At 44.6% G+C, this 26,518-nt stretch overlaps 3 protein-coding genes across 4 annotated transcripts in view; 1 reads left to right on the forward strand and 2 right to left on the reverse strand.

The window, feature by feature from the left end:
* Positions 1–243, reverse strand: part of plekhh3 (pleckstrin homology, MyTH4 and FERM domain containing H3) — a 59,837-nt gene extending 59,594 nt beyond the window's left edge. The window contains exon 1 of the mRNA XM_061700066.1: positions 143–243. Within this exon, the coding sequence (XP_061556050.1) occupies positions 143–211 (69 nt within the window). The 5' untranslated portion in view covers positions 212–243. The remainder of the gene's footprint in view (positions 1–142) is intronic.
* cntnap1 (contactin associated protein 1) lies at positions 67–17,632 on the forward strand. 2 transcript variants are annotated; one of them, XM_061700063.1, is made up of 24 exons: positions 67–830; positions 4,419–4,520; positions 4,610–4,803; positions 5,608–5,761; positions 5,872–6,075; positions 6,169–6,353; positions 6,417–6,566; positions 6,926–7,187; positions 7,262–7,411; positions 7,488–7,662; positions 7,749–7,855; positions 7,943–8,065; positions 8,160–8,363; positions 8,433–8,589; positions 8,655–8,782; positions 8,859–9,032; positions 9,108–9,326; positions 9,402–9,641; positions 9,725–9,964; positions 10,044–10,171; positions 10,413–10,506; positions 10,591–10,821; positions 10,902–10,946; positions 12,758–17,632. In XM_061700063.1, the coding sequence occupies exons 1-24, from the start codon at positions 770–772 to the stop codon at positions 12,955–12,957; spliced, it is 3,927 nt and encodes a 1,308-aa protein (XP_061556047.1). In that variant the 5' UTR covers positions 67–769; the 3' UTR covers positions 12,958–17,632. The 2 variants fall into 2 exon arrangements, with proteins under 2 accessions (XP_061556047.1, XP_061556048.1); XM_061700064.1 differs by having other exon boundaries at positions 4,422–4,520.
* A 623-nt stretch (positions 17,633–18,255) lies between these two features.
* The window catches only part of notch3 (notch receptor 3), a 34,931-nt gene continuing 26,668 nt past the window's right edge, over positions 18,256–26,518 (reverse strand). The window contains exons 25-33 of the mRNA XM_061700068.1: positions 25,795–26,121; positions 24,738–24,877; positions 24,427–24,655; positions 23,693–23,783; positions 23,424–23,592; positions 22,680–22,984; positions 22,428–22,575; positions 21,281–21,378; positions 18,256–21,204 (exon numbers count right to left, since the gene is read on the reverse strand). Coding sequence (XP_061556052.1) covers positions 19,792–21,204; positions 21,281–21,378; positions 22,428–22,575; positions 22,680–22,984; positions 23,424–23,592; positions 23,693–23,783; positions 24,427–24,655; positions 24,738–24,877; positions 25,795–26,121 — 2,920 coding nt within the window. The 3' untranslated portion in view covers positions 18,256–19,791. The remainder of the gene's footprint in view (positions 21,205–21,280; positions 21,379–22,427; positions 22,576–22,679; positions 22,985–23,423; positions 23,593–23,692; positions 23,784–24,426; positions 24,656–24,737; positions 24,878–25,794; positions 26,122–26,518) is intronic.

The following is a 26,518-nucleotide window of genomic DNA, read 5'->3' on the forward strand; positions in this document are numbered from 1 at the left end:
CACCATAAATCCCCTCTGACTAAGTCTCACCCTCCCTCCCAACCTGCCTCACTCGTCCATATTCAGGCACAGCAGCTGGCATCATCATCATCATCATTACCATCCTAACCTGTTCTGGAACATTCGCGGCCGGACAGTGTACCTGGACAAGGTCACCGGTGGCCTCTGTATCCAGCCTGCAAGGTGGTCCAGGCCGATTTTCTGGGACCATTTCCTCGACGCACTCAACAAACCCGGCGCGATCTGACCGGCTTAAAAGTGGGAATTGTGCCAAACTGGGATATGTAATGTCAGATGAGCTGCAGGCGGCGCCTATTTGCCTGGTGATAGGATGAAGACGCCTGATGGATTATTTTTATAGGGATTTTTTTGTTTCTTTGTTTAAAGTCCCTCAAGAAGACCTCTTTGGAGAACCTATTCTGGGAAAGATTCAGATATACTCTTCACCAACCAGAGAAACTTTTTCCCCTTCACTTGCTGTGCTCTTACCAACCATACATTAGCATCACAACATTCAACCATTTCGAGTATTGAGGGGGTTTTGGCGAGGAGCTGCGCGCTCTCGGCCGGTCGCAGCTTCAGCACCAGCATCCCATGCGCGTGCCCGCACCGGCAGAGCCTGCCCGGGAAGAAGAGGAGTTGGAGGAGTTAAAGTTTGCTCCGGGTGGGGAGGGGGGGGGGAAGATGCGATGAGAAGAGCACGCTGCGGAGACATTCTACCGTCTAATTAACATTTCCAATCCGGGGGAAAGGCGCACTAAAGTGAAGGATGACTTGCAAAATATTGACTTTATGCCTCTTGTGTTTGGCTGTGCGACACTGCTCGTCACGTAAGTCTTGTCATGCAGTACAATTTGCGGTCTTTCGTTGTTATATTGGCATTTTTTTCGCGTTTTTTGTGCAAAAAGTTGCACGCAAAAAGAAGCAGTGAAGGGCATACTGTTTCTGCATTGGAATCCTGAAGGGCACATAGTAGTACTGAAAGCACGCTTTCTCGGTATAAACATTGCAATGCAATTATTATTATTATTATTATTATTATTATTATTAGCGAATGCAATCCTGGGGATTGCAGTCTGTCGTTTCGTGCTGTTTGCGTGCAAGCAGACCGCAGGCAGTTAACAGCGTCAGCCCCGCAGAATTAAGGTGAGCGGGGACGGGACTGTCTGCATTGCAGTGCTTTCTGCACGCAAGTTTGTGCCCGGCGCAGCCTCAACTTGCACCACAGGAACAACGCTGCAGAGTCGATGCGGCTGTGTCGATAGTCTTTGGTTGAAAGTCGTGGGATTTCAAATAAAGACGTTTAAATAGAGGCTTGAGATCACGGCTCTGAGCCCTGGTCGGGAACAGCCCACTGCACCATTTTTGAAAAAAAAGATTAATTATTTCTTTTTTTTTTTTGGGAGGAGGGGGGGGGGGGGGCATTACCTGTCAACTTGTCAATCAAATAACCTGCACACACATTACCTTGGAGGGGCAAGGGTCCCCTTTACTCAGATGTTAAATCATGCTTAAATTGGCTGCAAATGACGTTGGTGGTTTTAAGATGAGTGCAGTTTTCTGTATTATATATTTGACTACATGAAATGCTTATTTGCATAGAGCAAGTGTGAAAGTGAGGGTGAAATCCTACAATCAATGAAGTTTAACTATGCAGCATGCCTGTCATGACTCAGTAGTTCTGCAATGGGAGAGGGAGGAGGGATGGGCACTAGTCACGTGGGTTGGGAATAGTTTGGAATATAAAAAATTATCTTGCCGTCAGTGTCGTTTTGACTACATTTGTGTCCTTGTTACAGTTGGGCCCTGCCTACTGTGAATGAGCCCTCTTACTTTATGAATCGATAAAGTTGAATTGAGTGGAAATTGATCAAACGCCAACTACAGTATGCTATACGTGCACAATGTAGATGGGCCAGATGAAAATTGACCCGCTTTTTTGTTATTATAGGCTCCCTATAAGCGGTAAGTAAAGTGCTTATAGTGCTAATAGTAATGAGGAAGGCTCCATACAGTGCCTCCAGCGACTGAGAAAGGCGTCGCTAGTGCCCACAGTCAAAAAAAGAAAGGCTGTTGTCGACAGTGCCACGAGAGCGACGAGAAAGACTGCCCATACTCCCTGTATTAAGGCCTGCCTGTAGTGACAGGTGTGATTGATGGCTGCCCATAGCGACTATAAAAAGGCTGCCCACAGTGCCTCGAAAGACAGCCCAATGCCGAGATTGCCAATAGTAACAATAAGGATTTGAAGATAGTCCCAAAGTGACTAGCTAGGCTGCACATAGATCCAATGTCAACCAGGTAAACTACAAAGGCGAGCTCTAGTGACTATAAAGGCAAGCAAGAGTGCCAATTGTGACTACGCTTTAAAAAAAAAATGCTTTAACGTCCATAAAATCCAAAATATTGGGGCAATCGTTCTGATATTGTCAGAGGTTAAATTGGGCATAGGTACAGATGTCTACATCTATTTTGGTGACGATTGCTGGCAGTTTTGTGACATTAAGTAATATTCGTTTTTTTTCTATATAAGAGGAAAACACAACGTTCATAAAAATCATAAAATCCAAAATATTGGGGTGATTGTTCTTATATTTTCTAAGGTTGAAGTGGCCTAAAGTGAAGGATGACTTGCAAACTATTGACTTTATGCCTCTTGTGTTTGAGATGTCCACATAAATTCTGGTGACAATTGATTGCAGTTCTGTGACATTAAGCTACGTTAAGGTTTTTGTCGACAGTGAGCATATAGAGGAATCGCCCAAAGGTCTTCAATGTAATCAAACGTTCAAATTCACAGTGACTCCCTGGCGAACCTGCGAGTCTGCAGGAGACGTCACGTAGACGTCTCTGGAACCAGTGGTGACTCGAATCAACGTCAGGTCCCGAACTAGTCTCCAGCCCAGTGAGATAGCAGTCTATAGTACCAAACGTGCATTGATAGGCTGCCTATAGAGCCAGTGGTAACTAGAAAGGTTGCCCATAGTACCTATAGTGAGTAGTAAGGCTGTTTTAGGTTTATAATTGCCTATAGATTCCACAAGATGGCAGCAAAGCACTACTTTTCTATTAGACAGAGCTATGGCCTGTCGAAATTAAGCTCCTTCCCCCGCTTTTAAGGAAAAAAATGAAGGACAGGTCCCCCCCAAAAATCCCCTAATAGGTGAATTCGTAGTGAAATCGCGCATATGACTAAAAGAAGCCCGTCATGCTTATTGTGACTAGAAAGGGTCCTATAGTGACTGGTGTCTATAATGACTTAGGAACGCTCGCTATATATACTGTAGTAAGTAGAAAGGCTGCCTGTAGTGCCCACAGTGCTAGGAAGGCTCCATAAAGTACAAATATACACACACAGTGACTATAAGGCTGTCAACAGTAACAATAGTGACAGCAGCATCACGGGTTGGATACGCTGGGGAGAACGTCCCACCCACCCTCCGCCTCCTCCTCCTCCTCCTCCTCTGACTGCTCTCTGCATAGCGCTGCTGCAGGACTGACGTGTCAGCTCGGTAGGCCCGTCCCACTCTGATACAGAAGACTGATGAGTCAGCACAATTGGAGCCGGCGCTCTAAATGTGGCCACAGTGTTTCCACGCCTTAGACGCTTACCGATGAATTTGTAATGTGCATGGGAGAGAGAGGGTAGCTTGGGGGACACCTTGAATTGTCCACACAGGCCTCAGGTTTCCAACTTGACAACGCCCTCCAGTGGGATGCCGAGCCTTTATATAGAGTGTGGCAAAGGAAATAGTTGCCTCACTTTTGTTACTTCTGGAGGTATTAAAGCTGATCAATATGTCTTCCATTAGGAGCAATGCAGATTTCCTCTTGAAGAATATTCTGGTTCTGGCTTGCGTTGTGTACAAATATGAATTCTGTCAGAGGATGCAGGCACAGTAGGAAGGTCACATTAACCTTGCTCGCGAGGACTCGTCCACCTGGGGGTGTCCTCGAAAGGACACTGAGCAACGCATGCTCCCTTTTTTCCCCACTCACATTCTGGCCTCTCAAGGTGCAGGACATTTATCCACCACCGTGACACAAGCGAGACAAATGAGAAGGATGGCGGCTTTTAATAGTCGGACTAGCAACTCGCCTTGATACAAGGTGAAAACGATTTTGATGAAACGCTGCCGGGCATTTAACTCTGCAATTTTTGCATTTCCTTGAACATATAATTCACAAATTTTCCCACATGGGTGAGCAACTACTATGGGTATGTATTACACTTTTTAGTTTGTAAGGCGAGGTTGAATAACGTCTAATTAAAATCCAAAACGTCTCTTCTCATCATGTAGCGCCAAACTGACTTCCATTCGTGTTTTCATTTATAATATTGCAAGATCGATTTGGGCATCACTCCAACTAATTTTCCTTTTTTCCCCTCATTTTACTCATCACTTATTTGCCCATAGAAGAATGTGTTGATCCGCTGGTGTCTGGTCTCTATGCCTCTTCCTTCCTGGCCTCCTCCAGATATAACTTTCTCTACTCTGCCAATTTTGCCAAATTGTACGGTAGGTTAATTACGCATTGTATGCAGCTAATGAGATGAATCTCAGGGCATTGCAACTATCTGTAAAACACGTCTTCTTCTTCCTCGTAGGCAGCAGCGGCTGGTCGCCCTCCCCCAGGGATCGGCAGCCGTGGTTCCAGGTGGACCTGGGCAGGAAGTACCGCCTGAGGGCCATCGCCACCCAGGGCACCTTCAACTCATACGACTGGGTCACAAAGTACACCCTCCTATACGGGGACAGGCCGGACTCATGGACGCCATATATCATGAAAGGAGGAAATTCGGTGGGTGCTACGAGAAGGGGGACTTTGAATCCTTAGTGGGATGATTGGAGGGACAAGATTATATGTTTTTACTGTTTCATTGTGTAAACATATTCTAAGTCATATCTATCCATCTGTCCATTTATCTATCCGGGTCTGTGTCCTTCCGAGCAGGGATCCCTGTTCCCAGAACACCTCATCTACAGTAGTTTGACCAGGAGTGAAACCTAGGCATACCCAGCTCTCGTCCCTCCACTGTGGTCTACTGCAAGAACTTTCAAACTGTTTGACACTTAATGTCCACTTGGCATCCAAGCTCCATCTTTTTTCACAACTTGTGACCGTTCGTAACCACTGGGAACTAAATTGAGCGTTTGGGCTATGGCTTGACCTTCTTTTTACTTCGGCAGTCCAGGAAAGTAAATGCCTCACTGTAAATGCAAGAGAAATCAGTTCTTTGATCTGAGCATCCGTCATTACCCCAAGAGTGAGGCTTCCAAAAAAATCCCAATAAAATTAAGCCTCTTTTAGGCAGTGATTTACCATAAGAGCCATAACAGAAGGTCCTGCAATAACATGTAATACAGAAATTAGCAAAGGCCAAGGATCACTCGTGCACTCAAGTATCTACATCAGATTTACTGGATACTCTGAATAGCCAATCCTACAGTCACGGGGAGTTTTATTGTGTTCATTGTCAACTGCACTGGACTGAAAAAAACCACATCATCTCGAACACTGACAAAGCTCATCTCATCACCGATTTATCACTCAGTGTCTCAATAGGGCTGCGACTCAATAACAATCCCCCTTGTCTGTTTGCAGACTCTGCCTGGGAACTGGAATTATTATCAGGTGAAGAGGAACGTCTTTCATTACGCCTTTACCGCTAAACACATTCGCCTGCTGCCTCTGGCGTGGAACACAGAGAACGGAGGGAAGATTGGTGTGAGGTTGGAGCTCTTTGGATGCCATTATGGTAAAAAAAATTATTCAGCATGGTCACTTTTTGGTTTGTTTTCATGGGAAATTAGTGGGGTTTTGTACAAAGCGTAATATGTATTGTCAAAATGTGCCCCATTCCCCCAGATTCGTATGTGCTGCAATACAATGGGGACGACTCGGTGGTCTATATGTACCCCGGGAAGAAGTCCCGCACGCTCAATGACCACATTGCCATAAACTTCAAAACCCTGGAGCAGGATGGTGTTCTGTTACACAGTGACGGAGTTCAGGGAGATCGCTTCACCCTCGAGCTAAAGAGAGGTCGACTCTACCTTCACATTAGCCTGGGTACAGCCTGACTTTCAGATTACGGTAAAGTTTATCAGCCCTCTTGTTGTAGGTAGGTGACCTCAAGATTTCCGGTTTCTTTGTCTGTTTCAGGAAGTAGCGTCATACACAAAACAGACGGTCGAACTACTTTGGTAGCTGGCAGCCTTCTCGATAACCTACACTGGCACTATGTCACCATCAAGCGCTCAGGCCGTCAGGTGAACTTGACCGTGGACAGCCAGACGGTGACGGCCATATGTAACGGACAGTTTACCCACCTGGATCTGGACAATAAGGTACGTTTGGACAGTCAGCATCCTAAGACGCCACTGTTTTGGTTATTTGCGTCTGTCTTCTAGTTGTACGTCGGTGGTGTGATCGAGCCAAAAATGCCTCACCTCCCCACCACCCCGAATTTCCGTGGCTGCCTTGAAAACGTCTTCATCAATGGCATCAGCATCATCTATAAGGCTAAGCGTGAAGAAGCGGACATTGTCATACCAAGAAAGGTATTCTGTCTAGCGTTTCAATGAACTGTGGATGAAAGTTGTAGATCAGTGGCATGCAGAGGGGGTGGGGGGCTGGGGGTGGGGGGCGGTGCTTTCCCCGAGCATACACCTGGGGTGGGACATCCAAACGGGGTTTGCTGTGGATCAACAGCCGTCCATTTTTCCGGGCAAGCTTTGTATGACAATATATATGTATATTGAGAGGTGTCCAAAAACCTGTATCTCCTCTCCCCCTCATTGATGATCGGTTTTCTAGGTAGGAAAACCTCCGTCCACACCCTCTCAACCACACCCCTGTTGATGATTGGTTTTCCTGGGGCATCAACAATATAAATATTTTTTCAATTTGTTCATCACAGAAGAAGATGCACTTTGCCTGCCGGGATATTCTTCTCAAACCAATGACCTTTGCCGGACCCAACAACTACCTGCAAGTGCCGGGCTACTTCAGAAGGCCTCGCATGTTTGTAAAGTTCAAGTTCCGCTCATGGGACTACACGGGGCTGCTCATGTTCACACGCTTTGCCGACGACCTGGGCGCCTTGGAGCTAGGCCTGAGTGAGGGGCAGATCAATGTCACAATTTTTCAGCCCGGCAAGAAGAAACTGCAGTTTGCCGCAGGTGGACTTATCGCAATGATTGGACAAAGTTAGTGATGAGAATTCCTTATTTGACAGGTTTTCACATGTGTCTAGGTTACAGGCTTAATGATGGTTACTGGCATTCAGTGGATTTGGCAGCCAGAGATAACCTCCTCACCCTCACAATTGATGAGGAGGAGGGTTCCCCGCTGAAGATCACCAACCCCTTCACAATTCGCACTGGGGACCGCTACTTTTTTGGAGGTGAAGTGATAACTGAGATCAACTCAAAAACAAAATCTACACTCTATCATTCAACTATTGGTGTCCCTCTGCCCAGGCTGTCCGAAAACCAACAACACCATCAGGAAGTGTGAGACGAAGCTGAACCGCTTTCACGGTTGCATGCAGCACATTTTTATAGACAATGAACAGCTCGACATCGACATTATCTTGCAGCGACAGTGGGGGCGCTATGCTGAACTTTTGTTGGGAACATGCGGCATCACTGACAGGTGGGAAGCATCCCTTAACGCACTTGTTGCCCCTAATGTGAAGTCACCGCTGATGTATGGAAAATATTTTGTATTGTGTTTTATAGATGTTCTCCCAATCCGTGCGAGCATGAAGGCAGATGCATACAGTCGTGGGACGACTTCATCTGTCTCTGTGAAAACACCGGTTATAAAGGGGAGGTGTGTCACATGTGTAAGTATTAAACACTGTCATTTCATCGCGTTTCTTCAGATAAAGCCATCCCGTATCATATGACGTGAATCATTTTAACCCTCACAGCTGTGTATAAAGAGTCATGTGAAGCCTACAGACTCAGTGGAAAGTACTGGTCTGGAAACTACACCATTGATCCTGATCTGAGTGGACCCCTAAAGCCATTCGAAGTATACTGTAAAATGAAGTGTAAGTAAGACTCTCACTAATGACTTACATTGCCTTCCAGCCTTATCCACTCATCATCTTCACTATCATCTTGCATTGTTTCGAACCCTTCCAGCATACAAAGCTTGGACTGTGATCTTGCACGACCGCGTGGACGGTACCAAAGTAACAGGGAGTTCAATTGACAAGCCGTACATCGGCAACGTCAACTACTGGAACGCATCTTGGGATGAAGTCACCGCCCTGGCCAACACCTCCTTGTACTGTGAGCAGTGGGTCGACTACTCGTGCTACAAGTCCCGTTTCCTCAACACACCTGGTGAGTCTCTCCACTCAAATGTGGGAATGAAAAGCAAGGATTAGTGAAGTGACACTCTCTTTGCTTCAGGTGGAAGACCTTTTGGTTACTGGATTGGTCGCAATAATGAAAGCCACTATTACTGGGGGGGAACGTTCAGAGAGGTCCAAAAGTGTGGCTGCGCTATCAACCAGACTTGCGTTGACCCCAAGTATCAATGCAACTGTGATGCTGACTACAGACAATGGTGAGATAAGGACATACAGTTTTATGGTCTGTTATACTGACATGAAGGTCATTGTTAATCTTCAGGTACTCCGATAAGGGTTACTTGGACTTTAGGGACCATCTTCCTGTCAGGAGGGTGGTGGTTGGTGACACCAACAGGACTGGCTCAGAAGCACAGTTCACAGTAGGACCTCTCCGCTGCCATGGCGATAGTGAGCTCAACGCTTATGGTTTACTTTTTATAGGTCTTTGAGTTGCTTTCTCTCCCTAACATTCCACTGTTTGTAGGAAACATCTGGAACACTATATCCTTCACCATACCTGCCAACATAACCTTCCCCACCTTCAAGCCGGGCTCCAGCGCTGACATCTCATTCCACTTTAAAACATATAGATACGACTCAGTCTTCTTGGAGAACTCCGACGACCACCTCAAAAACTTTATCCGACTAGAGCTCAACAGTGAGTTCAACCAGCAGCGACCTTTTCTCTTCATTGGATTGGCAGCTTTTGTAACCCTTTCTTCCTTCTTTCCAGCCACCCATAATCTTGTATTCATCTTTATGGTGGGGGATGGCATCCAGAATGTGACACTACGCTCCCCCGTGCCACTCAATGATAATGAGTGGCACTTTGTCCAGGCTGAGATTAATGTGAAATTGGCTCGGATCAAGGTTGACTACCAGCCTTGGACTGTCAAACGTTTCCCCAGTCAGACTTTTGTCACAATTAACTTTACCAATCCTCTTGTTGTAGGTAGGTCACCTCAAGAATTACCTATCCAGTAAAGAGCCCGGAAGGACATTGCATAACCATTGTCTTATGTAATAGGTTCACGCAACCGCACCCAAAAACCCTTTTTGGGTTGTCTCCGAGGGTTGCGGCTGAATGGTGTTCCTCTGGATTTGGAAGGGAAAGTTGATGAAGAAAAAGGCATCAGGAGGAACTGTACCGGCCAGTGTCTCAATGCTACCATACCTTGCCGTAATAGTGGCCAATGTATTGAGGGCTATGCCTCCTACACTTGTGACTGCAACAACACTGCATTTGATGGGTTCTACTGCCATAAAGGTGAGTTTTTGGGACAACTTGTCTATTCTGAAACTGAGGAAGGCTTTAAAGCTGATTCGCTTCTTCTGTTGGTCTTGTTTAAGACATTGGTGCCTACTTTGAGCTTAGCTCCTGGCTAAAGTACAACGTGCGGAAGAAACCAATATCCGACGAAGCAGCTTGGGCCAACTGGATTGACCCGCATTATGATAATTTCAGCCTGGGCTACAACGACACGGCGGACGACATTGAGTTCAGCTTCAGCACCGTCTACACACCGGCCGTGCTGCTCTACATCAGCTCCTTTGTCCACGACTACATTGCCGTCGTACTCAAGACCGACGGTAGGGACCGCATGAGATAAGGACATTCATCGTGTAGTGTATGCGCCGTCAATGCTTTCTGTTGACTTACTTCACACAGGCAGCGTGGATCTAAGGTACAAACTAGGACTCATCACCCACAAGTACGAGCTGACTCGTCGAAACCTGGCAGATGGATACCCACATTACATCAACATTACTAGACACAACAGGACCATCAAAACACAGGTCACTGCTCTGGTTCCGCCCACCCTACAAACACTTAAACCAAACAGTGCTACCTTGGATCTATTCAAGCTTTTATCATTCCCAAGACCCTGCAAGATAATTTCGTCTAATGTCAAGGGGTTTTTCTTTAGTTTACCACTTGGTTTTCACAACGGACGAAATCCAGATCTTTGTTTGCGTGAACCAAATCCATGCATAGCTGCCAAACAAAATGTATAAATTAATCTCTATGTCAGTACAGGTGGATTTTATGGAGCCCATTGTTGAAAAGATAACTTTAGTGGAGGATGCAAGATTTGACTCTCCAAAGTCCATGTTCTTAGGCAGAGTGATGGGTAATTTTTTTTAATTTCCGTCTCGAAAACACATCTGTTCTTTTTTTAAAGGACTGTATTTTGACCATGCCGTGTCTCTCTCAGAGGTCGGCGATATCGACTACGAAATCCAGAGGCATAATGCTCCAGGCTTCATTGGCTGCATCTCCGGTGTGAGGTACAATGTCTATGCCCCTCTAAAGGCTCTTTTCCGGCCGAATGAAACAGACCCTCCGGTGACGACGCAAGGTTACGTCTCGGAGTCCAACTGCGGCGCCTTCCCTCCTGTCCTAGGTTACGTCCCATGGGAGGTGGATCCCTGGTTTACCACCATAGGTATGCCAGTTCCCCCGCAAATACAGACGTAAACTGTAAACACACTATTTCAGTTCTTATTGTGCATATCTACCTTTCAGATTATATATACATCCATGACGACCTTGGGCTATTCTGGATAATAGGTGAGTCCTACACACTTTTAGGTATTGATCGCCTATATCTGAGTTTACAAATTAATTAAAGGTGCCATATTTTACCAAAACAACTTTTTTTATTTGGGATGCCCTCAGTAAATGTGAAATATGAATGAAAATCGTCCACGCATTCCGGAATTCCAGGCGTTTTTCTGTCGTGAGTCCTGAAATCAGGTCATTCCAATTTCTCAAACTTATCTACGTCACTATCGAAGATCTCCACCTCCCTCTCCGCTCCCAAGCCAGTGCTGTCAACATTACAAACACGTGTGCTCTCACAAGTGGGTCTTCTACACAGAGGCAACCAACCAGAGGAAAGGGGGCGGTCTTAGCCGAATATGGAGAAAGCGGATACAAAACTGGGTCAAACAGAAGTAGCTGTCAGAGGGGTCTTTTCTGGACACTTGTATGACAAAACCAAGGTGTTTTGTTTATTTAAATGAAATTGACACTTTTATACTAATTCCATGTTAGAGAGTCACTTTCTGGGCGTCTAAATTGCCAAAATAGGGGACCTTTAAACAAACACATTGAATAATGGCGGTTTAAAAATGGGCCAAAAATGATATCTCCTTCATCCATCCATCCATCAATTTTCTGAGCCGCTTATCCTCACAAGGGTCACAGGAGTGCTGGATCCTATTCCAGCTATCATCGGGCAGGAGGCGGGATACACCCTGAACTGGTTACCAGCCAATCGCAGGGCACATATAAACAAACAATCATTCGCACTCACATTCACACCTACGGGCAATTTAGAGACTTCAATTAACCTACCATGCATGTTTTTGGGATGTGGGAGGAAACCGGAGTGTCCGGAGAAAACCCACGCAGGCACGGGGAGAACATGTAAACTCCACACAGGCGGGGACGACGGGGATTGAATCCCGATCCTCAGAACTGTGAGGCAGACGCCAACAACTGATGTCAAGCAACAGTTTTCCACATTCTACTCATGCACAATGGATCTTCTTAAAAATGTCATGTTTTATGGTCCTTCTCCATAGCAAGATCCCTTCAAAATCAGCTTCAAATATAATCTTCTTTTACCTTTGAAAATGAGCACCCTCTATCATCATATTGCAGATGCGGAGACAGACTGTACCGACTCACCCGGTTCAACGTCTGAGACCTTTACCGGATCAGCTCTGTTTAGTCTGCTCTGGGCCTAGTTTATGGCTCAGCATCTTACTGCTGGTCATTGATAGACATTGCAGATTAATACGTCACCGCCGGTCAGATTGAGAGGTATTATGCTCATGCAAGACATTATCGTCAAAGATTAGAGCAGGCATCCCAACATTGGACATTCTGAGCCTGTAATACAGCTTTGGTTGTGACACAGGGCGTGCTTTTGTAAGTGGTCATGGTCGTAGAATTAGTGGTAGACATATTAAATTATTTTTTTTTAAACATTTTTTTGCCATTAATTAAAGGTAACATGGGTTAAAAAAGATTAAATAGTGCTTATTACTAATCTATTATTCCTACGTTTCACCATATGGACACCACGGATGCCAAATATTATCGAAAGAACAAATCACAAGACACCATGGATGACAAATATTATCGAAAGAACAAAACACAAACAAAAAGGATGTCAAATGCAATCACGTCGTTGTCCAATGTATTCAACATTAGATTAGAGGTAGCTAAATGCATATACAGTAAGTAAGTGATATCATCAAATCCCTGATCAAAAGTGCACGTCAAAAAGTATGCACTGTTCCCCCTCTCAAGAGCATCTGTTTGCCGAGTGATACTTATCTCTCTCAATAACCGCTATTTTTATCCTGCAGTCATTATCATCCTGGCGTTGCTTCTTCTGCTGGCGGGCTTGTATAGCATTTACGTGTATGCGTACCAGCAGAAGGGCACCTACCGCACAAACGAGCCCAAACACCTGGAGTCGCCCAGCAGCTCCCGGCCGCTCACTGAGACGCTGAGACGGGAAAAGAAGATCCTGCCCGAAATAGATGAGGAGTTCAGGAGCGGCTAAGCTAATAAACCGCACGGTGGGACCAATGGGACAGTGACATTGGGAAGGGCTTACGGGAAATAAGTTACATGACTTTGCATTGATTCTTTTGATTATATTGGCAGTTCCTCTGAGGGAATCACTTGTGGGTTTAGCTACCATTACGGTCCATCCATGGGACAAAAGACTGGAGAAGTCAAAGGCATCAACATAACAACGCCAATTAATGCATGCCAGCTAGGGCGCATGGCTATGATTGGAGTGGTGGTCTGGGTCCTGGGGCTACATCGTCACTTTCTCTAACCCCCCAAACTGATATAGTAAACTGGCTAGAGTTCAAGCAATTCATTTTGAAGTATTGTCATCCAATCAATCATTTATATGTATTGTTGTTGTTGGGATTTTTTCAAAGGCCATTTGCGGACCCCGCATCCTAACAAGTCCTGGCCATGATAAATTGATTTAAGGTAGGATGTTTTTGCATTCTCAGTCTCTCACTGTTCAATATCTGTATGGCTTGGGTATTGTTTGGTTGCGCTGAGAGGTCTATGACTGAAATGGGTGTGGGAATCAATGGGTTGTCCTTGTTGTTTCCTGTCTTGGGAATTGTCTCGGTTGCCCTGGTGAAAGACAAATATTGCCGAGGGGCCTGGGCTGACTGTGTGGTGGTCACTGGGGTGATTAACTGGTTGAACCCAAACCTGACCTGACTTGATCGTTGAAATTTGTTTAGAAAAAAAATGATTTCCCTACTTAGCAGCATACAGCAGTGTCACGACTGGTATAGTTTTCTGACTAAACGGGCTGCGTAATTTTTTTTTAACGGTATGTAAAATTACATGATTTGCACTGATGGTGTGGTGGAACATGCTGCTGCCTTTCATGCAGACGGTACAGGTTCGATTCCCAGCCATTTCCCCATACCCAGCCTGGGTCGGTCCAAAGATGGCTAAAAAAATGGGTGGGTGGCATCAGGAAGGGCATCCAGCGTAAACACTGGGCCAAACAAATCATGCGAGTGACTCGCTGTGGCGAGCTGAAAGTCACAACAAAATCATAAAAGTAAATAATTTGCAGTGGTTCTAAGTACTTGCTACTAGAAAACCTCAACAATGGTTGTCGCTACTGTGTAGACAGGTGAACAGAGTTACTGTATTTTGTTAACAGACCTACAAACTGAGAAATTGACAAAAAACAAGCTATACTGTATATAAAAAAAATTGCTCAAGAAAATATTTATTTTCTTTATTTAATCTTAATTGATCTGGGTAAGGCAGTTGAGAACAGTCTCATCTGCAATGCCGACTTGGCTGCATTGACTTTTGTGAGTTCTTCGGAATGGAGAAGTCAAGCCCCAGCAGGAAAATGTGGCTAGAGTCCAAGCTGGTCTCATACAGTACATGATCTGATATATCATATCATTTAATATACTGTGTATATACCAAATGTGGTCAATTGCACAGCCCGATTAGCTACCATGCAGGCCTCACGGGGAAAACGTACCAGAGTAAGGTAAACCCACAAGCAGTAACCTCTGAGGACAAAGCCAAACTACCACCAGAGTCACCTGGCTTAGGTTTTCCAATTCTTTCATCGCTTATTTTCTTGTTAACATTTAAATTAGTTTTTTTTTTTTCCCAACCACAATTGGGTGAGTTGCAATGCCTGGTGCTGTACAAAGTTTGTATTTTGTGAATTTTAAGCCCCGCCACATGCGAGTATCACACTGACCAGGAGGGAAAAATACTGAAGTGCCTCATCTGAGCAAGTTTGGTTGCCCCCCACCCCCCACCCCCCCCTGCCCTCATACCCATCTCAAGTAACCACAAAAGCTTAAATCAGAAGGCATTTGGATCCAAGAAAAAGGAATTACACACATTGTTTTCTGAGCCCAATTGAGGCTGCCGATAACCCACTGTATGTGCCGCATGAAACCTGCACCTTTAGCCGACAATCTGATGACATCATAACTCGCAATGTGTCCATGCAAACAAAAAAAAACAGTTCGTTTGTAGAAGTAAGCCAGCCTGAGTGACACACGTTGAGAAAGCAAGAGCATTGCAAGAGGTGCATAGGTTTGTATGTATTGTGTATTCTACGCCTAAAAGCTACAGTAAAACAATACAGTAACTATACAGAATGACATCTACACGCAGTTCAGAAAGGCCATATTGTACAGTATTAGTGGTAGATTCCAGTACCGCTAAGGTATCTCCCTGTTATTTAGCGCGGGGCTTCAGAGGATCATGATAATGATTGATTCAGAGATGTCCACCATAGAAGTTGCATCCGTCTTGCTTGTTACCTTTTGTCTTACCTCGAAGAAAAAAAAAAACAACGATCGGGTGGAGACGCTTACATATAAACATACACACACTCTAGGGTGCTTTCACATGTACAGTTTGGTGTAAAAATCACTTGACGTGTTTGGGAAATTTGCCCATTTTGTCCCGAGTGGGATTTCTTTCCACAATGGAAAGGCTCTGTACTTGAACTCAGTTAATAATAATAAATTAAAAAAAAAAAAAAAAAAAAACCACCCATAGGCATACAGCATACTGACAATCTATCAGTTAAAATTGGACAGCACCAGATAGAATCCATCAATCCTTTCGCCGTACCATGTGAAAGCACCCTAAATCACAAAGTACATGTACAGAGGACCATGATGGTGTAAAATGCTGATCTTTTACTTCCAATTCACACACATTTGCTGGTAGATTTATGCGCCACGTCATAGATCAATAGCCGATAGCCGACTACTGTCATTATCACTCTTCGCTAGCAGCTACTGTGAATGTGAAACGAAGCAATATAGCATAGCATGAACACATGACAACAGGCTTCTTTACGCCACTGACGTTAGTTTAACCTGCAGATGCACAACAGCGAGGCGTTTAAAGCAACCTTTTGAATGTGACATTAATGTACTGCTTGCTCAGGACTAAGGAAGTACCATTACTTGCTCTTTTTAGCTGTAATAAGCCACCAATGTGGCCATGTTGGATGGATTGTACAGTGAGTGACGGGATACTGCTAATGTATACAAATGTACAGATGGCAATTAAAGGCACTATTTTTAAGAGTGCGCTGTAAACGTGAATGTAAATGACAGCGTTGCTAGTATGCAGGAGTGTTCATGTTACATGTCGCTGTATTAGTCAGTCAGTGTGTAGCTTCTCAACATAGCGGTGCCATCTCACTCACCATGCGTGGTCCCCCAAGTGTGTTTGTGTGTGCCTGTATATGTGTGTGTGTGTGTGTCCACTATTTGACCACCAAGAGACAACAATAAACAAGCAGACCCGTGCACAGATGCCAACTACTCACTACTGTAGTACACTAGTACCAGTAAAGTACAAGTGGTGCCTTGAGATACGAGTTTGATTTGTTTCGTGACCACGCTCGTAACCCCAAACACTCAAATAATCTTTTCCCACTGAAATAAACTAAAATAGCACTCTTTATTATTTTCATTATTAAATTAAATTATTATTACTATTTAGAATAATACATGTTATTTTTTTCTAACGTGTGCATCTGTGTTTACAGCTACTAAGATATCTAACACAGTCACTGTGATGACAGTATTAAAATATACAGTTTTGGGGGGTGAATGTGTAATCATCAGATTTAAAAACTACATATGTTGATTTTAGTGCCAATCTGTTTCCCAAAATATATTAGTGTGTGTGTGGAAATGGGTGATTGAGAGACATTAACTTTGTGCACGTTGTAAGTTGTGGCTTTCCGACGTTTACTTGCATTAGTTTACAAACACATCTGCCACATCCAATATGGCAAACACGCGACTACGCGACAAGACGCTCAATATTCAAGTCTATGTATAAGTCTATGCTAAAATTGCGATCTCCGTTTTCTTTAACGATATAGTTTCCAGATTGTCTTTATTGTCTTCTCGTCTCACTTAAATGAATAACTGACGTGACGTTTAGTTAATCTTTGATCAAATATTACTGAGCTAAACTGTGACGTTAAGATAGCTAGCTTACCTGCGTCTGAAAGATTAAGGCACCCCTCGTCCAAGTGGTGTGTTTTATCGTTGAGTTGCAAATCTTACTTGCTGCTTTTGCCTTTCCCCCCCAATTTCATCAAAAAGATAAATCAAGTCGAGTCTTTCATAAATTTAAGCCAAGCAAGTCGCAAGTCATAAAATCAGCGACTCGAGTCACGTGGACTCAAGTCGACTCGGTTCTCAAGTCAAAGCAAAGATTCGTTTGTCAAAAACTAGTCAGGTGGATCACTCGTATCTCAAGGCGCCACTGTATTCAATAGACGACGTCATAGTGGTGAGTGAGCATCAGCGGATGCGTTGAATGCTACGTAGAGCCTTAAATGTCCACTAGAAGGTGACGGATGTCACTAGCCACTTCATTAGCGACACCTCAATGTGATCCACTACAACAATGCTCAGTTATGATTAAGAACTCTCAGTTCGCCCACTACACTACAACAACAAGCACATTGTCAAATGAATGCCTCTCTTGCACTGGATTCCCTGCCGGTGTACCTAATGAAGTGTCCAGAAGTGATTAGTAGTGTTTGTGGTCACACACTGACTATATTTTGTCATTCACGTTTGCTTGTTTTTTTGGGGGTTTTTTTTGTTTTGTTTTTGGTTTTGTGATATTGTCAGTGTAAATGCCCATTGTTATTCTTATTGTATCAATCAAAGTAAAGCCAAACTCACCTCAAAAAGTGTGAAGGAGCCCACTTGGTGTCGTGGTCGTGCAAGACAGTACATCGAAGCAATTCCCAACCTTTATTGAGCCAAGGCACCCATTTTGTACATTAGAAAAACATGAAATAATAAATGAACAATGCTAAATCTATAATTAACAATCATTTTCAGGGAAGTTGAGATTGGATCATTTCCTGTGGCACCCCTGATGATCTAAGCATCAGATTTGTAATTAAAGATAATGAACAAAAAAGGGAATGTTTAGTTTGATGCAAAAAAAAAGAAGCAAAAAACAGATTTTTAGAAGCTATTTCACATTCAATGTCACAATTAATTGAAATGGAATAAAATTAGAGGTTAACTGATGAAATAAAAATGGTTAATCGTAAGAATCATTAATTGAAAACCTGCTATAACTACCTTTATTGGTGTGATCATTTCAGATGGGTGATCATTATCTCTTTATACAATGTAAAAAAATTAAAAGGATATAGGGATTACTCTTAAAAAAAGTTTTGGGGGGGTCAATTTTAACAGACACATTGAAGGGGAGATGAGAAGCATTAACAATTAAATCAAGACGTGAAAAAATAAGAGTCCAACACTCCCACTTATGCTAAATGAAGTATATTTTATTTTTGTCTTTTTTAGTACATAACAATCATTTTAGAAACATAAGACTTTTCAAGCAAAAGATCTACCCGGGAACAAACATACTGTATGTACATACAGAAAACGTCAAAAAGTTGAAATGTACAAACACTCAGTGCGACCTGGAAGGGAAAACTGGCAGGTAAGTTACATAATATATATATTTATAAAACCCCGAAAATGAATCAAACAAAAACAACAACAGTTTTATGTCGAGTCAGAGTGGAACTTGTGAACAAATGTGAACTGGACACAACAATAAAGAAAGACTAGTAGTAGTAGAAGTAGTAGTTTCTACAGGCGTGGCATGCCACTCGTGTTCACACCATGGTACGATGAATATAGAATGGTCATTTTTAATTTTAAATCAAATCTCAAGGCTGATGGGAATAAAGCGCTTGGCTTTGCGAGCGCGTCATCCATCCTTGGAAAGTGTCAAAAGCTAAAAGGTGCAGCACTACACGGTAGCGTTCCTTCCTTCAGTCTCTTGTAACACTCTAAGAATGCACGTCCACCACGGTAGATGCTCAATAAACGGCATTAAAAATATTGAAATTTGCCGTGAGGAATGATGGAGAAAAAAAAAATAGCAGCTGGTGAGCATATTTTAGTAAATGTGAGGTGAAACTAGAAAAAGGAATGCATGTATTAAACAATGAAACAAGGATACAAACAAAATACAGTCTTTAAAAAAGGCAGTGACAGGCTGATTTTAAAGGCAAAACAAGTTGAAACTGTCATTTAAAATGATGACAAGAAAAACTAAAAAAAAAAAAAAAAAAAAATCAGAGGTGGAAGATTTTTTTTTTTTTTTTTTAAAAGGCCATCATTAAAAAAATAGATGTGCTTTCAATTCCACTCCTGTCACATAAATATCCATTGTGTGGTTCATTTGGCCAGTCACCACTTGAAGTGCTTCAGACACACTCATCTACATTCTTAATACTCTAAAGAGAAAGCACAATTGAATCCAATTGGGACACTTCACTACGCTGGCAGAGCGAATCTCCACGTAACATTTGAACGGGCCTGAATAAATACCAGGAGAGGTGATGAGCAGGCCTGAAGGATAAATTAAATTAGGCAAGAAGTGGCACTTTTTTTTTTCCCTCGCGTGAAACTAGGACAAAAAGGAGTGTGAAAATACCTACAAAAAATACAAACAATAAATAAAAATAAATGAATTCCCTTCAGCCTTTATCTACTTTTAAATGTTGGTTAGTTTTCAGGAGAGTACCCATAAGTCTTTTCAAATAAAAGACTTGGTTTTCTTCATATACATTTTTAAAAATTTTTTTGAATTAATAATAAAGTCCATCTGTGACAGAATTACTTCATTAAATTGCCTGCTGGTTTTTCAGACAACACACGTTTCCCTTTTACTGTGTCTCACAAGACGTCCGCAAACATCGCACGCGGGTGGGCGGTCCTCGGCATAAACAACAAGTCAATCCAAATCCAATAAAAAATCTTGGAAACAGGCTGACACATAAACTGCATCTTCAAGAAAACACCTGCATCTTTTTGTTGGCCTCTGGGTTTTTAGGAATTTGGGTTTGGGCGGAGCCGGCGACGGCAGGGCTAGGCGTGGAGTCTGACCAGTCGGACACGCACTGAGGAGAGGGGCTGGACCAGGGCTCGGGCGACTCGGGCGAGGGGGTCAGGTAGGGGTGCTCGGTGGGCAGGTGCAGGTAATGCTTGGGCGTGGCGTCGAGCGCCGACGTGTAGCTGTGCTGCGAGGGCGGGGTGGGGTAATCCTCCGTGGAGCCGGGCTGGGGGGCCGCGGGTTGAGCGGGCGGGGCGACGGCGACGCCCGGCGGGGCCTGAGGAGGAGGCTGCTGGAAGAAAGGCGGCGGGGGTTGCGAGGTTTGCGGCGTGGGCGGCGTGGAGGAGGCCATGCGGGCCATATTCTGCTGGCCGCTCAAGGAGTGGCTCATGATCTGCTGCTCAGTGATGGAGGGCAGCTTGACCGGGCTGACGCTGGGCGTGGAGGTGACGGGCGTGGGTTGCAACATGGCGCCACGGTACATCTGCTGCTGGTGCATCAGCATGGTCTGCTGCTGCGGGTGCATGACCGTCACTGGGCCACTCTGCACCAGGTTCACCACCTGCTGACCGCACTGGGAGGCGGACACTCGGCTCTGCCAGTCGAACGGCACGCTGACCGGGCTCACCAGGCCCATGTTTAGCCCCATCTGCCCCGGCGAGCTCAGCACGTAGCCGTGGCTGACGTCAGACGCCATGGAGACGCGGCCCTGTAGGGACATGCCTCCGTTGCCCAGGTCGTTGAGCTGCGCCAGAGACACGGCGAAGGGGCCGCCGCCGTCCAGCATGCCGGCGTGCACCATGGGCGTGCCCGGGACCGACATGGACGAGTGGAAGAGCCCAGGCGACGGCATGGCCACCGGGGACGTCGGGTTGGTGATGTAGCCGGCGTTGCTAGCGCCACCGTGAGGCGAGTCCAGCGAGTCCACCGGGGAGAGGGTGACCGAGCTCTCCAGCAAGGCGCTCTGCATGTCCAAGGTCAGCTTCTTGTTGCGGGCCTTGACCGAGTCCTTCAGACCACCGGGGTGCTGACCTCCGAGGCCGGAGCCCTTAGCCCCCGGCCGACGGTTCTTCTTGCCCTGCGGGGTGGTCTTCAGGCTGGGCAGGAAGGCGCTGGGCGGGCACATGAGGGGCGACAGGGTGTGCCCGCTGGAGAGGTGAAGTCCAGGCCCGCCGTGGCCCTGGGGGCTCCGCACGGTGTTGTACTCGTCCAGGAGCTGCACGATGTCGTGGTGCATGCGCTCCTGCGCAATGTCCCTGGGCAGCCTATCCATGTGGTCCGTAATCTCCCGGTTGGCAAAGTGAGCCAGCAGAACTTTGACGGCCTCACAGCTTCCCTCGCGAGCCGCGAGGAATAGAGGCGTCTCCTCCTGAACAACACACCGACACGCACGCAGAAGGTTAGAAACACAGCTGGTAGAACACGAGAACAAGCGGAGGCCGTACCTTAAGATCTTGCATGTCTTTGTTTGCGCCGTTCTTGAGCAAGGCAACAGTCGCGTCCACATTGTTAACAGCCGCAGCCCAGTGCAAACCAGATTTACCTGACGGGCAACACAAACTCCATTCAACATTTGCTACTCAACAGTTAGGTGAGTACAATTCATTTCAATCCTGCATCAACTTAATGGTTGCCTTTGACGGCCTGCTAGTCACTATAGTGATATCGTTGAAGATAAATCACGATCATTAATACAACAAATGGAAAAAAAAAAAAGAAATATTTGAAAGTATTTCCAAAATATTGACTATGGTACAACAGTATATCATTCTTAAGTCTTCTTTCTAGAAGGCCAATTCCTACCAAATTTCGGTACTAAAAATCATTTTGATTGTTTCTTATATAATATGCAAATGTCTTGAGCTCTGAGTATAATCATTAAAATTATGAGAACATAAAATCATGACATTATTCACTCTGGATGTAGTGAATTTACTGCATAAAATAAACTTGTATTATACGCTTCAGGAAATGCACTATTATCATATGTACTACCAATGACTCTGCATACCCCTGGTCTTTATGTCCTAAATGTATATTTTGTCATAGTGGCTGTTTGTTGTACTAGAGTGGCAAATGTGTGTCATACTTGGCCAATAAAGCTGATTCTGATGTATTATATGTTCAAAAAATTGCATTCATTTTGTGCAATTTCAATTTCAATTTCAATTTTTTTTTTTTTTTTTTTTTTTTTACATGTAATTGTAAATTAATATTAATTATAATCTATTTGGAAATAAGTTTAAGAAAAAATATATTATGAATAAAATGTATGAATTATTTTTGTTAAATTTATAATAACTATTAGTTTTTAATATATGTTTTAGTCCTTTTTCTGCCCTTTGCATCTAATCCCCCCGCCCCCCACATAATACCAATACTTGTGTCGTGGTTCGTACAGTTCTGGACTGACTGTTGCCATCTTGTGGCTTGATGCCACCACTGAACAAAAAACAAAACTACAATGTGGCTTACTATAAAAATGATTTGGAGACCCCTGCTCTAAAGGGCCGGTTGTTTTTTGCAGGCCATATGAAAGGTGACGGGTTAAATTTGGATAGCATGATGATAAGAAAAGCAGCAGCTGCTTACCCAGCTCATCAACTGCATTGACATCTGCGTGGCAAGTGATGAGTTCCTCCACCATTCCCTCCACCGCCAGCCGGGCGGCCAGGATGAGCGCAGTGGAGCCGTCGTACATGCGCGAGTCAAGATCTGTGGCCCTGTTTCGGATCAGGATCTACCGGAAGAGAAAGATGGGGGTTACATCTTTGGTCCTTTTCTCGCATTACATTATTACATAATATTATATTTTTACAGATGTGCGTTCATTTTGATGTGTACCTGGAACACTCCCTGCGCGTCTGCAGCCACGGCGGCGTGCAGGGGCGACCGTCCGGTGTTGTCCTGAGCGTTGGCGTCCGCCCCAGCGTCCAGGAGCCTCTTGGCGGCGTCGGCGCGGGCGTAGCGGGCAGCCAGGTGGAGCGCCGTCTCGCCCGTGCGATCCGTTTGGGCGGCGAGCGACGCGCCCTGGTAGATGAGGTCGGAGATGATGTTGGCCGAGCACTCCTCGCTCTCCTCCTCCTCGGGAATCTCGGGCTCCAGGCCGCCTCCGCAGAACGACGCCAGCATCAGTGGAGTGAAACCGTCTAGTAAAACAATAGTTAGATACAGGGTTAGATTAGATTAGCTAGATAAAGATGTTGCATGTTGGTATACATAGTAAGCCAAAAATAGTAGAGTCCAATTATTTTTGTACAATGACGGCAAATTGGGAAGTATATTATTGACAGAGTGACATATGATGATGAATTATTATACAACCAGCATGTCCAGTGTGTGAAACATTTGAGGGTGTCCCAAAAATGATTCTCTCTTTGACTGGCCATTAACGTTTCATTTTGATTTAGGCCTATATGGACGTAGATAAACGTCTAACGAGTTAAATTAAAGAAAATAACATTGAATTTAAGATAATTTAATGGCATAATAGACATTTTTTTGGAACACCCTGTATTGGTATGTACAATATGTATAGGTGTTTAAATAAATATAGTTTTCAAAATCAGATCCGTTCTCACTACCAACCTGGTCCTCGGACGTTAACATCCATGCAGTCGCTTTCAAACTCCCCTTGCGGCGGCGTGAGCGCCATGGTGGGCGGCACGCGGATGTCTGCCGCTGCCAGGTGATGCTGCGTCCATTGCCGGCAGTCCACGGCATCCTCGCCGTCTGACGGCATGCTTGGTTCCTCCATCTTAAAAAACAAAACAAAACAAAAAACGGCAGAGCGGTCAATGTCACGATTTAACCACTGTGCTTTTGTGTGTGTGTGTGTGGATGTAGCACGGACTGACCTTCAGTCTTTTGGGCTCTGGGCATTCAGTGTCTATCCACTGGTCGTTGTGATCTCCAAGCAGAGACTCTTCAGCAGTTTTGGGCATATGTCTGTTGATAATACAGAAGAATATAAAAAATAGGACCAAAGGAACCTACAGCCCTTGTTCTGATTAATGTCACAGGTGAGCAAGAGCCTATCCTCGTTGACCAATTAGACGACGTATTTTTGTATAAAAGTGGGTTTGCCAGACAGCAAGATGTATTTTCCAAAGCAAGTCGTTTTCAAGTCGACATCGCCATTTTACAAGACTATCGGCTCCGGCAACCTTCGGAAGCACCTGGCAAAGAGCGGCGCAAAGCCGGAAGCGTCTCTTCTTCTTCGGTTTTCTGAGCTCACGTGTGAACATGCGGGATTTTGAGATTGGAGGCAGAACAGAAACTTTGTGTGCGTGGTATTCTGTGTATCTGAGCACACTAAACACACTTTAACCAAAACTGTTAAATGCCCGATTTTTTTTCAATCTTTATGGGGTGTGTCACAGATAAAAAAAACATCTTTTAAGATTTGAAAAATCCTTGTGTGTGTACCAGGCCTAACTTCCGGTAATTGTTTCCACGGAGCGCGTATAGTGCTGATTCCATTTTTGTGTTAAAGAAACGATGGCTTCTTAGAGTCCGAACTTTACGTACCATCGTAAACCGAGGACCCGATGAAATATTTGCAAATATTCCTTGATTCCTCGGAACTTACTTCATTCCGAGAGCATCCTGGCCCACTGGCTCCCTGCGGTTCTTGTTGCTGCTGGGATCCTTCTTGAGGAAGAAGCCCTCGGGGAACCACAGGGTGCTGTGCTCACGCTTTCTCCGGGAAATCAGCATGCCGAACACCATGATGACCAGCAGGAAAAGCGAGGCTATGCTCACCAGCATCAGCTTGGCCCATTGAGGAATAGGGTCCACTATGTCCACAATCTTTTCTCCTGCGCAGGCACAGACAAGAAAGTGGTTGCAGATATGTGGCTCGTGGCTCCTGCTGTGCTAATCAAGTGCGCCTCTACCCACCGCGGACTTCTTTGAGGGGGTACGGGAAGCGGAGCATTTCGACGGCCGACAAGGCTCCGAGGTAGTCCGCGGCGCTCTCGGCCGATGGGAAGCAGTCGTTGGTACACAAGCGGTTGTCTATTTCCAGGTACACTATGGAGCTGTCGGAGACAAAGGAGAGACTGATGTTAGTGATCTGAAGTCTCTAAAATGGTGATTCTCAAAGTACCACTAGTGACATGAAAGACTCACTGTCTAAATACAGCTCCGCTGTATAGTGGTGCCTTGAGATACAAATTTAAATCTAACTCAAAAACCCGTACCTCAAATAATCTTTTCCCAATTAATTGAATGGAAATGCCACGAATCCGTTCCAGCACCCCGCCCCCCTCCGCCTCCCCGCACAAAAAAAACCCAACAAAAGTTATTGTAATACAGTAATGACATAATTAAATAGAATTATTAAATATTATTACAAATATTTGGTCAGATGTCTCTCTGGTGCCCCCTTTTGGGTAGTATAAGATATAGAGAAAGATATACTGTTCATTGAGCTGTCTAACTCCTTCCAACTCATCAGTACGGTACTAATATTATTCGTTGTCCACAAAGGTTAAAGAATATGACCAAGTACTGTTATATTGTCTGTCTACATGCGTTCCTCCGCCGTTTGTGTTTAACCCGCTGATTAAAGGGGAAAAGCGCTGCAACATAAATCCAGTGTTAGCATTAAAGTAGCTGATTGAAAGGCCAAGCTATGTGGTTGTTTTAAATACAGTAAACTTCAACTGGGAGTGTCAGTAAACAGGTTGAAGTCGATTTTTGATGAACACATGGCTCGCATCTCAAAAAATCATTGGCAGAGTTACTCATATCTCAAGGCACCAATGCCTTTTAGTTTTTTTGTACAATACATTTGCATTTAACCTTTAAGAACTGTTTGTTTTTAAACTTTGATTTAAGTAACATTTTCTTTGAACTTTTTATTTTATTTTATTTAATACATTTTGAATTTGAATCCATTGAGTTTTGCTCTAAAACCTCTCCCAACTGTTCTCCATCTGCGTGTGCGACTCACCCAATGATCTCCTGCTGAGGCTGCAGCTCCCGCTTGAGGCGGGCCTCCCGCCGGGTGTAGGGCCGGATCATAGCCTCGCCGTTGTGGTCCAGCCGGAAGCGCAGCGTGGTGTGAAGGATGGCGCTCAGCTTGAGCAGGAAGGCGGTGCTGGTGCGGAGAAGCTCATCCGGAGGCAGCAGCACCACCAAAACCAAGGCACCGTCCACGATGTCTTCAGGAACCTTTTGAGCGCAGTCCAGGCCGTCCCAGCCGCACTCCTCCGTGTTGCAGCCTTGGTCGCACAGGCCGTCGGCGTAGTGGTCGATACAGTAGGTCTCATAGATGGGACTGAAGGAACCACAAAAAGAAGATTGACATCATTCTCCCTCAGTAAGAAAGGGGCATGTTCTGTGTTCTAAATTTGATCCAGATCTCCACATTTGCATCCATGATCGTCAATTAGTATCTATGAATCAAAGTTAATCAGGCTATATTGAATATACACAGCAAATGTATAATTCTTTTTAAAGAATTCAGAATCGAAATTGCGGCTCAAGAACACAGTCAAATAGATCTCAAATAGACCGAATCTGTTCACTTTTGATTTGGATCCAGAAATCTGGATGCAGTCAAAAATGGAGTAATTCGGCCTAAGGCTTAAAGTCTAAATTGAAATTTTAAAGTAAAATCCACATGGAAAAATGATCCAGATGCAGATTATGATCAAAATTCAATTCATTTGTTC

Source organism: Phycodurus eques, chromosome 16, assembly GCF_024500275.1.
Source record: "Phycodurus eques isolate BA_2022a chromosome 16, UOR_Pequ_1.1, whole genome shotgun sequence".
Classification (NCBI taxonomy): Eukaryota; Metazoa; Chordata; class Actinopteri; order Syngnathiformes; family Syngnathidae; genus Phycodurus; species Phycodurus eques.

What these genes read in the sequence shown, in the direction of transcription:
- cntnap1 (XM_061700063.1), top strand. Translation starts at nt 770, where the DNA reads ATGACTTGCAAAATATTGACTTTATGCCTCTTGTGTTTGGCTGTGCGA. An exon ending in TGTGCGACACTGCTCGTCAC is followed by an intron (nt 831 to 4,418) that starts GTAAGTCTTGTC and finishes ATTTGCCCATAG; the next exon opens with AAGAATGTGTTGATCCGCTG. An exon ending in ACATGCGGCATCACTGACAG is followed by an intron (nt 7,663 to 7,748) that starts GTGGGAAGCATC and finishes TGTGTTTTATAG; the next exon opens with ATGTTCTCCCAATCCGTGCG.